This window comes from Micromys minutus (genome assembly GCF_963924665.1).
Source record: "Micromys minutus genome assembly, chromosome: 2".
NCBI classification, from domain to species: Eukaryota; Metazoa; Chordata; class Mammalia; order Rodentia; family Muridae; genus Micromys; species Micromys minutus.
This window is the reverse complement of record NC_137971.1, coordinates 76,944,491-76,957,773: the sequence shown is the minus strand read 5'-3', so window position 1 is coordinate 76,957,773 and position 13,283 is coordinate 76,944,491. Positions and strand designations below refer to the sequence as shown.

The window sequence follows — 13,283 nt, the reverse complement described above, 5'->3', positions numbered from 1 at the left end:
GTGAGAGTGGGGTATTGAAGTCTCCCACTATTAATGTTTGTGTTTTGGTTTATGATTTAAGCTATAGTAATGTTTATGTAGTACATTTAGTACAAATATGAGTGACCTTGCATTTGGGGCATAGATACTCACAATTGAGGTGTCATCTTAGTGGTTTTTCTTAAGTATCCTTCTCCATCTCTTTTGCTTAATTTTGGTTAAAAGTCTATTTTACTAGATATTAGAATGGTTATTCCAGTTTGCTTCTTGGGTCTGTTTGCTTGGAAAATCTTTTTCCAGCCCTTTACTTAAAGGTAATGTCTGCTTTGTTGATAAGGTGTATTGGGTGAATGCAGCAGAATGATGGATTCTGTTTCTGCACCCGCTCTGTTAGCCTGTGTCTTCTTATTGGGGAATTGAGTCCATTGATGTTAAGAGGTATTAATAACCAATGATCATTAATTTCTGTTATTTTGCTGTTGGTGATAGTAGCGTGTTCATGTGTGCCTGTGTACACATGTATATGTGTGTGTGCATGCATGCATGCAGGATGTTTCTCTTCTTTTGGTTTTCTGGTGTGGTATTATTTCCTGTGTTTTCATGGGTATACTTAACCTCATTGGGTTAGAGTTTTTCTTGTGTCTTCTGTAGGGCTGGATTTGTGGCTAGATATGATTTAAATTTGGTTTTGTCATGGAATATCTTTTCTCCATCTATGATGATTGAAAGTTTTGCTGAGCATAGTAGTCTGGGCTGGCATCTATGCTCTCTTAAAGACTGTTAGACATCTATCTGCACAGGCCCTTCTGGCTTTCAGAGTCTCTGTTAAGAAGTTGGGTGTAATTCTGGTAGGTCTACCTTCCTATGTTACTTGGCCTTTTTTCCCTGCAGCTTTTAATAATCTTTCTTTTTTCTGTGTATTTAGTGTTTTGGTTATGGTGTTTAATGTGGCAGGAGAACCTTTTTTTCTGGTCCAATCTATTAAGTGTTCTGTAAGCTTCTTGTATTTATATAGGCATATCTTTCTTTAGGTTGGGGAAATTTCTTCTATGATGTTGTTGAGAATATTTTCTGGGCCTTGTAGCTAGGAATCTTCTCCTTCTTCTACTCCTCCTATTAATCTTAGGTTTAATCTTTTCATAGTGTCTCTGGTTTCCTGGATGTTTTCTGTAAGAAATTTTCTTTGAATGATATTTTTCCTACACCTGTTTGTATTTTCCTTTATTTCTTTAAGGGATTTATTAATTTCTTCTTTAAAGCCCTTTATCATCTTTATAAGGTTGAACTTTTAAGTCATTTTCTTGTTCTTCTGCCATGTTAGGATATCCAGGGCTTGCTGTAGTAGGATAGCTGGGCTCTGGTAGTTCCGTATTGTCTCGGATCTTGCTGATGGCATTCTTATCTTGGCTGTTTTAGCCATCCGCTTGTCCCTGAAGCTTAGTAGTCCTCTAGGAATACAGATATACAGGGCCAGAAAATGAAGTGCAGGGGACAGGGTGCAGGATGCCACTGATGGATGTGCTCTAAAGGAATGTGGCAGGCAAAGAATCTGGGGCAGAAATCTGCCTGGTTGTCCAAGGTGCTGACAGGCCTACTGGAATTCCAGCATAGCCATGGCCAAAAATGGAGCTCAGAGGACAGGGTGTACATCCCTCTACTGCTGGGACCCAGCAGGCAGGGGATTTGGGAGGGGATGGCATCTCAGCTGGTTGTCCTTAATGCCTGTAGGTCTCTAGAAATGCGGAGGTAGATGGAGATGGGGAGAGACAGATGTACAGATGACCAGGATTTTTTATTAACATAACTATTCTGAAAGATTTTAATTAGTTAAAAATATATTTCAATAAAAAGGAAAAATTATTTAAATACCTATATCATCTTAAAATTTATATAGTTCAAAAGACTTAGTAAGTAAAACCCAATCTTTTTGGTCATAAATAGATGAATGGCTGAAGTAAAAGCATAAGTATAAAAGACGACACGACAAGAATTAAACTAGAACAGTAGTAAGTAATAAAGATGGAAGCTCCCAGGGAGAGGACTCTCAGCTACATAAAGGAGTAGGAGAAAATGTCACTACAGTTTTTCTTTTTTGTACCTTTAGAATGTGTAACCAAGGCAGCTCATAACCTGGTATAATAGTGTGGGGCGCCGCCCACACATTCCCACACATTCTCCATTACAAGATGGCGCTGATATCCGGCTGGAGTTAGCAGTAAACAAGCCATGTGCGCACGTGCTGGGTAACTTTCCACTTCTTGAGCTCTGCCTCTTCCGTGGCGTCATAGGGCCTGATGAGTTTCAACCAATCAGGGTGCTCCGCGTCCAAGGCAAGGACTGATCCCTTTATAAGGGGACGGGCTAGATAGTTCCCTCTCTTCCTCTCTCGTTGGTTTCGTCCGTCTCGTGGATCTTGTTCGTCTTGTTCGTCTTCTTGGATTTCTTGGTTTTCTCCGTCTTTTTCATCACGTGGAGCAAGTACTGGTTCTCGAGGATAATAAAGTTTACTGCAGAAGGATTCTATTTCGTGTGCCGCGTCGTTCTTGCAGGCGAGACGGTTGCGCGGGACATAATAGTAACTATGAAAGTGAAAGAAAAACATAAGGGCTCGCTCCCAAAGTTACTTTCTTTTTTTTTATAGGTAAAAATACAGATTATCTCTGAGCATAGACTTAGAATTGGGAACTTTGTGGCAAGACTATAACCACTTATTTTTTTCCTGTAGCTTTGTTGTTGCTGTTTTTTGTTTTTGTGTAATACACATAAGATGGGATTTCCATTTGTAACCCTTTAAGTTTGTATAAGTCCTCTGATATTATACAACCTTCAGGACGGTGCTTCTGTAAAACTTTCATTGTTCCAAACTCAAACTCCCTACAGTTTTTGAGTATCAGTCTCTTATTAGATATGTGGCTTGTAGATAGCTTTTCCTATTTTGTGGCCTGGCTCTTACAATTTGATAGTCCTGATGTGCAAAAGCTTTTAATTTTGATGAAAGCCAGTGTCTTTTTTTCTTTTCTTTTTTGTTACTCACCATTTGTGTCATTTTCAAAATTTTGTTCAAAACAATTTTTTCATAAAACTTCTATAGGAGAACTTTCTCCATGATGACATGTGGCTCAGATGATTACAGGGATTTAGCTACTTTGATTCATGAGGAAAATAATTTGAAGATTTAGCCTAACCAGTGAAAGAACAGTTTCTCAAGTAGACTGGAAAGCTGTCTAAAAATCAAGTTAATCAGACATCTGGAAATCCCTCCCTGCTTGTGATGTACATTAATAACCTTAGTGCTTTATAATAAATATGAAGAGTTATATGAAGTAATAAACATGAAGTGATGGATTTTTTAGTTTACCTTGTACTACCATAACAATGGGCTTTGATTTTTAAATGGAAAAAGAAAGTTACTGTCTTAAAACCAATTCCTGAACTTTACTGATTTTACTTAAAGTTGACTGACAATCTAGAATCCAGCACCTGTCTGGCCCATTACATTAGCAGAGGATGGTATTGTTTAGCATCAGTAAGAAGAGAAGCCCTTGGTCCTGTGAAGGCTCATTTCTCCAGTGTAGGGGAATGCCAGAGAGTTGAAGTGGGAGTGGGTGGGAGGGTGGGAGTGGGAACATCTTCATTAAGAGCAGGGGGAAGGGGTATGGAGGAGGGAGGAAAGGGGATAACATTTGAAATGTAAATACATAAAATATCCAATTAAAAATTGCATACACTATGGTCTAGGTCCCATTCTGAGCCCCTTTCTCTAGCAGTCTGAGTTGAAAAATAACAGTGGTAAAACCCTTGTTCTTTCTGCAGCCTTACTTCTCTATTCAGTATGAAGTCCTGGAAGCTGCTCAGCTGGCTATAGAGACCTTGAATGGCGCTCTATTAGAAGGTTCCTGTATCAGGGTAAGGTGGCCAAAGCTGAAAACATCCTTCATCTAGGCAAGGTTTAAAGCAGCCTGTAAGTAGGGCAATTCTGGAGATGCCCAGGCATGAGAAAGTGTAACGAATGCTTTCAGTCAAGACTCAATATCTTTAGTTTTATAAAACTAAGTCTGGGATAGACTAGAGTCTTCACTGTATTCTTCATTAGTTGACCTTATCCCTGAAAGGTCTTTCTGCCTGGCTATATGAGTTTACCCATTCTTTTAGCTTTCAAGGAGGTAAGATGTGGGATTGTGAAGTTCTTTTGGTATGAGTAAACAAAATTTCATTGGGAGGAGGAGGGAGAGAACTGGAGAAAGTAGATATATATGAAAATATATATTTATATATGTGTGTTTATCAGATATCCACAGTCAGTTCTGTGAAGCACTTATTGGCCTCCTTATGGATTAGGAAGCTGCAAAATTAACCTTTAGATGTACAGCATGACTGAGAATTAGTTAAAATGATGACCTTGTAACAACTTTTTTTGGTTAGGTGCACAGGCATGTTACAGAACTCACCCTTGAGTGTGACACCCTTGTAAGAGAGCTCGAGCAAGATTCTGAGAACCGAGGTACTATATATGTGGCTGGAATTGGTGAAAACTTTAAAGAACACCTGTTGGAGCAATCCAACCTCTTCCCTGACCTGGAAGCTGTGATCCTGCCTAAAGAGGTTAAAAACAGAAAGCACAAAAACTACTGTTTCTTGAGTAAGTCTTACCATTAAATGCATCCTTGAAGGAAATTGGAGATGATAATAACATGATATCAGAGAAGGGATTCATCAAAGAAACTCTCCTAGCGTATACCAGGGGAGAGCTTCTAATTCTGTCCTATCCCCATGTCTTAGCTGTTAACCTACTTAATCTGATTTCCTCAATAACAAATGTTGGGTTTGTTTTTTGTTTGTTTGTTTGTTTTTTGTTTTTAGAGTTTAAAACTCTCAACAGTGCCCAGGTAGCCCTTGAAATTCTCAAAGGCAAAGACTGGAAGTTGAAAGGCAGAAATGCCCTAACCTCCATGTACCTGCAGGCATGGCTCAAAGACACACATCCTGAACCAGCAGATCTGCAGGGTAAGTGAGTGTGTGTCGGGGTCAGTGGGTTAGGTAACTGCTTGGGTTTCTGGTTCTGGACCCTGGCCTTTGGTCTTTGGAGCAGTTAGGAAAGGCTTGCTTGTTGGCACTATGTCTGTACTTCAGGATATTTGTTTGCGTGTTTCTTGCCCTCGGCCCCATCTCATGTCACTCTCCAGCCATCTCCAGCTGCCCCATGCCCTGGCCATACTCTCTCAGATCTTATATATAATGCCCCTTTAATAACCACTAAGATCCCATATTCTATTCTTCAAGTGGTTCTCTAAGGAACTTTGAGGGACCAGCGTGGAGACTGGAGAGCTGGCTAAATCTTTGGAGATTTGGCTCAGGACTTTCCAGAGTGGGGTTCATATACAGGTAAATTTTGACTGTTGTAGGTAGACTTTTATTGTTATCTCTATTTCTGTAGTTTAGGACTTCCACTAAACTGTACAACCATGTCAGAACTGAGATAAGGCAAGATTAAAAGCAGAAATGGACTCATTTTAAAGGAAAATGTAGGTATAAAGGCGGCATATATAGACGTGTAGAAATAGAAGGCTGCTTAAAGCCTGGGAAACCTAGCTCTAGTATCATACTTCACAGGTGAGAGACAGAAGTTCAGGCTGGTCAGGGACTCATCCAAAGTCACATAGACACTTAATGGCAAAGGCCAGGCTGGGAGCCTCATCAGCATAGAGCTCAGCTCCCTATCTTAGGACCCTTTTGGAAGAGCACTTGAAAGAATCAACGGCAGCTTCCCTCTGCCACAATGGTCCTAAGCACTTGAGGTTTTTAGAGTGAGCTGCAGTTTCATACAGTTTTTTTGTTCCAGAGCTTTCTGTGGCTTTAGAACCTGAGAAAGTGCTACAATTGTTCTAGAGGTGAACAGAAGGCTAAGTGTTGATATATGACTTTGGTCCTAGACTCTGAAGGCGAACCACCCAAAGCTAATAGCCTGGCACTGGAGCCGGAGGATTGAAAAACTCTACCACAGCCTGAGCCCAGGCACCTTCTGCCTCATCCTACTGCCAGAAACCAAGAAGTAAGGTTTGATGTGTTATCCTCATGATTCTGACTCTTGGAATTTAGCTGTTCCCAGGGAAGACCTTTAGTTGAAAAATGTCTAAGCACATAATGAGGATTTACATAGGTTCTTATCACAGTTCTCACTGCCAGACATTACTTTCCTATTATTTCATGTGTGCTTAAACTTATTGGTATTTCTGATACAGTGCATCACCTTTCAAAGGCTTAGGCCATCTAGTCTGAAGTAAGGAATAGGCACCTAATGGACAGTGTCCTATCACAGGGCTGAGGCTTAGCTGTTGTCAGGCCTACCCTCTCTGCACATTAGAAGTATGTTCTTCACTTCCCTATTCTTTGCCTCATTGCTATCTTTGCTTTTGAAGCGCAATAATTTTAAACTTTCTCATTTTAAATCTAACAAATACTGACACAGTCTGTGTGGGTCTGGTTTTAGCTCCTAGTACACATTTTTAACAAGTGGCCAAGCTAGCTGGGAAGATGGTGCACACCTATAACCATGGCAGTTGAAAGACTGAAGCAAGATTGAGTTCAAAGCCAGTCCTGGGGTACATTGAAAAAAAAATGTCTGAAATGAAATTCTTCTGTGAGGGATCCTTTAAAACATAAAGTATGATAAATACTTAAAAGAAAAATTAATGTTAAATCCTAAAATATAGAGTGCAGTTCTGAGATGAGTGTGTGTGTGTGCGTGCACACACATGCCAGAAAAGAGAGACACAGAGAGCTTTTTGGAGTAGCTAGAAAATGATTGAACTATTCTAAGTTTTTCTTTGTTGTATTATTCATTTATCTGGGGATTGCATGCATGTGCTCAGATCAACAGGCCATATTGCCATCTCAGACTGTGTAATCTCAGCACCTGGAACATAGAGACAGGAGAATAAGGAATTGAAAGCCAGCCTCAGCCACATACGGACTTTAGGCCTATGTCAAAAATTAAAAGTATCTCAAGACTCTGATATTCTAGGAGATATTGAGCAACAAATAATAGTTTAGGTAATATCCCTTTAGTTTAAGGGAGTTTTCTCTTATATTGTTGATGTTCTGATCTGTGTCATTAACTTGGGATTCCTGGTCTTCATCTATGCCTATGGTTTGTAAATTTGGTCTCTTTTGGGTTTTGAGGCAGGTTCTGTCTACATCGTCCTGGCTGTTGTGACTAAAGATGTATGCCACCACATCTGGCTAGATTTGGACTTCTCATGGCTTATGTTCCTTTCGTGTAGTTTGTTAATTTTCATATGCTTTACATGTGTAGCCTAATTATTTTTATGTGTGTGTGTGTGTGTGTGTGTGTGTGAGAGAGAGAGAGAGAGAGAGAGAGAGAGAGAGAGAGAGAGAGAGAGAGAGAGAGAGAGAGAGAGAGAGAGAGAGAGAGAGAGAGAGAGAGAGAGAGAGAGGAGAGACGGGGGGGGGGGGGGGGGGGAGAAAGGGAGGGAGAGGGAGAGAGCGCTGCAGATCCTCTGGAGCTAGACAGTTGTGAGCTGCGTGATCTGGGAACTGAGAACTGAACTGGGTCCTCTGCAAGAGCGTGAATGCTCATAACCACTGAGCATCTCTCCAGCCTTAACGCCTTTATCTTCAAGTCACATGTTCTCTTGATCCATTCTGCTGGTAAGGCTTTCCTGTGAGACCTAAAATTGGATTATTGGCTTTTTCAGTTTCATTATTTCTACCTTTTACTGAATTTAGTTTTCAGATCTTGAACTGTCTTATCATTTCATTCAGCCATGTGTTTTCTTGGATTTATTCTAATCCTCTTAAGTTCCTCGAGTTGTTTACTGTTGTTTTCTGTAAACTCTTTGAATTCTTTGATGGTGTTTATGAATTTTTAAATTGCATCCAAGGTAGCTTTTTATTAGGGAACATTTCTATAGGAGTTATGGGTTTGGAGGGAGATATGTCTTAGTTTTTGATATTTATGTTTTTTGCAATGTGACTTGGTCATGGAGACAATTTTGTTGGCTGTATGTCCGATTCTAGGCTATCTTTGTTGATTGGAAGTTTTTGTTCTTGTTGTCCAAGTTTAGCAGGATTCAGATCAGGTATCAAGAGTTGGTAGTCAATCCTTCAAATACTGAATGTTGATTTTAGATTAGATGAACAGGGATGACTCCAATTCAGTGGTAAGCATGAAATGTAAATGGGATGAATAGCTGTTGTACAAGCTGAGCTAATTGGTGAGCCAGGGTCTTAGGTACTCAATAGGCTAAGACGGGAATATAGAGTGTGTTACTAACAGTGGGCCTGAGGCTTAGGAACAGGGCAGGTAGATAAGCGTATATCAGATAAGAGTATTCAGGATACTCACTGGAGTTAGGCAGGACAATGGCTAGGCAATGAGACTGAGGTTAGTAGAGGCAGGCAAGAGTCCTAGAGACTCAGCAGACTGGGCCAGTACACAGGGTATTTAATCCAGTCTAAGCCCACAGGTTTGGTTTGGTGCAGGTGGGCAACGATCCAGAAGACTCACTAGACTGGCACATGGGATCTGTCATTCTTAATAAGAAAGTACTGTGCTACATACATAGGTCAGAATTAAATTATTCAAATTCTTACTTAGCACAAACATTGTGGTAATGCCTCTAAGTAATTTACCAAGGTCACACAACTAGTAAGTGTGACTAATCAGGCTTTGAACCATAATATCTGACTCCAGAGACATGCATAAAGGGCTAGTACTTACTACATAGCAAGTTAACCATTTTGCTCATTTTCTACCTGTCTTGTATCAAAAAGCTCCATTAGCTCTTAACCGAGTAAGGTGGGAGTGAACTAACAGGTATCCGATGACACCTCAGATATTAAAGAATAGAAAGATTTTCAGATAGCGCTAACAAAGTCTTTTAAGTAAAATGAAGAGAGTAACACTAGTTTCTAGGGACTCTGAGGATAGATTTTTATCACAAACCTGGCTGGTATTTGCTACTGCATGGCTTAAACAAGTTCTATCTGAGCTTTTCCTTGGGATATGGGAAGAATTCTTGTACCATTGGGCTGCTTTTAAGTACTAAAAAGGCAAGTATTTAAAACTGTCATACTTGATTTGTAAGAAGTGCCCGGTGAATGCTGGTTATTACTATGCTTCTTTAAACCATGGTATACACAGTAACTTAAGACACTTTAGAGCTTTATATTTTTTTTGAAAAAGTGGATGTCTGAAATATGCTCTTGATCTCTTAAGCTGCAGAGCTAGGGTATGAATCAGACTTCTTCACTGAGCTCCTCCTGCAGGCAGCTTCCAAAAGCTGCCTCTTATATGTGGCTCGTGCCTACTTAAAAAAACTTACACACCTTTAATCTCAGCACTCAGGAGGCAGAGGCAGGTGGAACTCGGTGGGTTTGAGGCCAGCCTGCTCTACAGAGTAAGTTAACTGTGTGGTCAAAGCTGCACGCAGAGAAAAACCTGACTCGCAAAAGGCAAAAAAGAAACAAAACCCAAACATGTCTTTGTTTTTATTTATTGCAGCACTTTTGGGTCACACCCTGGCCTAGGACTGATGAAAATAAAAGAAGAGGAAAGTGACACCCAGGCATGAGAGTGTGAGTCTCTCCACACTTTCCTAGTGCCAGTTCACATGCAGAGAATGTGTCCAGGCTGCAGCCCTTTCAAGATGATGGCAAGCCTCTCCTTGCTTTGCTAAAAAGTTGGGATACCCACTAAAGTATATTGTCATGTTCCAAAGTCCAATAAATGCCTAAAACTCAAAACATTTCCTCCTCTTAGACATTGTGAGGAGGGAGATGAGTATTTTGTGTTTGGGTTTATTTACAGGTACTGATTGGTTCCTGTAGCACTATCATTAAATGACACATAACAGAGACCAAGAGAAGAAAATCAGCCAGTTTATCATGTAACTGGCTAAACTATTGATTCCTTGGCATCTGTAAAAAAGAGAGGGCATGGGGAGAAAGGCTAAACAAAACATCTGACAAGAGCAAAGATAGTGGAAGACTCTTAGCTTTGTAGTCAAAACCCACTTGAAACCCAATGCTTGGGAATCCTTACTTGGGGTCCAGCTGCAGCATCACCCCTCACCAGCAGGTGTCCCCATCAGACCAGGGCAGCACCTGGAAACTGGAAACTTCAAACTCAAAAACAGATCCTATAATTCCAGTTAGAAGTTAGAGTAATAAGATGCTTGCTTGTGTTAAAAAAAAAAAAAAAGACATAAAGCAGATGCCATAGGGTTATTACAAGTGTGTGCACATGTGCCCCCTGAAATCCTAGCTGTTTCATTAGGTTGTTCAATTTAAGTTGAATACTTGGTTCACAGAGATGCTAGTATCTCATAAAATTATTTTTTTTGAGACAGGGTCTCACTTTATGTAGCTGACCTGGCTATCCTGGAACACCATGTAGACTGTGCCAGCCTTAAACTTAAAGAGATCCACCTGCCTCTGCCTTCTGGGATCAAAAGCATTTGCCACCTCACTGGGCTTTCAGAATTTATGATGGAGATAAATAGAGTTCATAGTTGTGCATGGAGTATAGAGCAGTGCTATAGTTTTCATTCCTCATGTACAGGGGAATACAAAGCTATGTATACAACCGGAACCCAGCCTGGAATGCTATATGCCAGGATGTTAACAGTGTTTCTCTATGATTAATATGACTGGTAAATCATGTTTTATAAAAGGCTTGGATGTGTGAGGTTAAGTACTAAAAACAAAACAACATAACCCATGTAGGCTTGGTGGTGCATGCATTGTGGAGGCAGAGGTGGGTGGAATCTAAGTCTGAAAGCCAGGGCACCAAAGCTACATAGAGAGGCCCTGTTTGTTTAAAATTCAGCAATATTACTTATAAAGTTTGGCACTTAAGCAATATTTAACCCTTAAAGGTAGCCCTAAGTGGAACCAAGCACCAAAGTTTGATGTGAAATCGACACAGTTTCTGGGAGTCCCTCCACAGGAGGAAACGTGTCTCATGCTAACTTGAGTTTCTTTTTCAGCTGGGGTTCAATTGATACCTATCCCTCGCAGCTCTTGTCCTGAAAGACATTGCCTCTCCTGGACATGGACAGGCCTAGGTTAGCTCTGCTGCTCTGTGATTGGGTCATTCTGAGTTCATTTCCACAGCTGTAGAAGATGAGGAAATACGTACTTCTAATAAGTATGAGACTTTAAAGTTCCATTTGTGGAACATGTCAAGAATAGCAGTAAATGGGAACTATTTTCCTATGAGACCCTGCTTAAGATGGGAGATGAGAACCTACTTCATGCTGTTAGGAAAGTAAATTAGCAAAAGTCCAGCATAAGTGAACAGTAAGTGGCAATCATTAGGCTATTTTGCAAACTGTTCCAAGAAGCCATTAAGGCACTCTGAACCTAAGGCACTCCTCTAGCTCCCAAAACTCAGCAAGGCTATTTGCTTTAGAATGGATGAGGGTTTCCTCCAGGCCCCAACTGCAAAACTGAAGAAATGGACCTGGCCCATAAGCCTCTGAGAATTCTGCACACTATGTTCTTCCAGCTGATGCTCCCACCTTTTGGAAACCAAAGCTGCCAACTTGGCTTCTTGCAAAACACACATTCCATTCATACGTGCGTTTGTACATTGTTCCTCCCACACCCTTCTAGGCAGCCAATGCTGAGCTGCCAAGACAGCTGCCCAAGGAGCAGTCTTGGGGAAAAGGCAACTCAAGAGGTTTTTACAAAACTCAATTTGGGTTTTGAAATTCCTGTGCCCATATTGAGATTCTTCAGAACACTAAGCTACATTTGTTTTTATTTCCTTGATCCTCTGAAAATGACCTCTTGTAAAATAAATAGGAAAGTCAGTATAAGTTTGGAAAATAAAAAGACACATTTAACTACCCAGAATCAATGACTGCCAGTATTTTACAAGCTTAGGTTTTTCTGTCATTATTCAGATTTTTCAAATAGCTCTATAATACAGTAATATAACTCAGTTTCTAAAACACTATTTTGTTGACTCAGAAGCTGCAGATATGTCCTTGCACAGTTACCTCACATCTTTGCCACTGTGAGATGCATTCAACTACTATTTTCTGGAGCACCATTTACATTGACATCAACTTTTCAGAAGCTTCTTGACCAGATTTCCTTTAATGGCTGGTATGTATCTGTTGCCTGTTCTGTTGTGAAGCCATGTTGACTTTTCAAGAGCTTCTTATGGACCAAATATGGTGTCCTTTTGTCAGTACTTCTAGGCTGAGTGGTAGTAGTAGCACATGCCTTTAATCCCGGCTCTCAAAGGTAGAGGCAGTCGGATCTGAGTTTGAGGCCAGCTTAGTCTACAAAGTGAGTCCCAGGATAGGCAGGGCTACACAGAGAAACAAAAATGTGCTTCTAGTCTGCTTTTTAAGGCATGGCAATCTTGTAATTTAAAGTACTGGTTGATTCAGGGATCAGTTTAAGAATTCACTGGCCAATCATATTTCTAATGATTTGACCTTTATTCTTCCTGACACTACCTTGACATATAGCAGCTTCCTCTCATTTATAGGTAAGTTTATCCAACTACCCCTTTTGTTTCTTTTATAATTTGGGTCAAAACCCAGGCCTAGAGAGATGACTTCCAGAGCCAACCTAGCCATCTGCTTTGAGGATTTGATAGAAGAGGCCAGAGGCCAGAATTAAGTGACTCTTCTCTATCCCTTTGTACTACTGTTTAGCATACTTTCTTGGTAGAAGTGCATTCCACATGCAATTAAGCTCATCTGGTAACTGTATAAAAATTATTTGCCAACCATTTTAATTGAAAATAGAATTTTATCATCTTGTAATCCATTCACCACTCTGCTAATGTTCAGTTGGCTGTCTTCCTTTCAACTCTACTACTCTCCAATCTGTGAAGTCCTATCTTCTGGGACAACACCCAGAAGAAACAAGCTCAGGAGTCAATGAGAGGATTGTGTTGCAAGGGTAAACTACAGGTTTTCTAGGGAGTGTAGTCAAGCTTATAAGCCCTTCCCAACTCAAAAAGGCTTATCTAATCCCCACTCCACTAAGTGATGAAAGAAAGATCAAATATCATCCCCCACACAACTGTGCCTCCCCCCAAAATGTATTTAACGTCTTTTTGATGAACTCTAAGGAAGCTTATGGTTCAGCACTACGAGGTATCATGGGTGTTTCATAGGCTTTTTCTTAAATCCTAACACCGATGGATATGCCTTTATTTTGCAGATGGAAAAAAATATAGTCACTACAAGCCTGATTGGACCTAGGAATCACCCATACATTTAACACAGAGCTCAAAACTGCCTTTTCATTTTTCATGG

At 40.4% G+C, this 13,283-nt stretch overlaps 1 protein-coding gene across 1 annotated transcript in view; it reads left to right on the top strand.

The window, feature by feature from the left end:
• REXO5 (RNA exonuclease 5) overlaps nt 1-10,389 on the top strand; it is a gene marked incomplete at its 5' end in the record, with an annotated part of 66,460 nt that extends 56,071 nt beyond the window's left edge. Inside the window, 6 exon segments of the mRNA XM_080913011.1 lie at nt 3,793-3,885; nt 4,402-4,618; nt 4,840-4,983; nt 5,282-5,361; nt 5,910-6,028; nt 9,503-10,389. Of these exon segments, the coding sequence (XP_080769137.1) occupies nt 3,793-3,885; nt 4,402-4,618; nt 4,840-4,983; nt 5,282-5,361; nt 5,910-6,028; nt 9,503-9,572 (723 nt within the window). The 3' untranslated portion in view covers nt 9,573-10,389.
• Nucleotides 10,390-13,283: the final 2,894 nt, after the last annotated feature.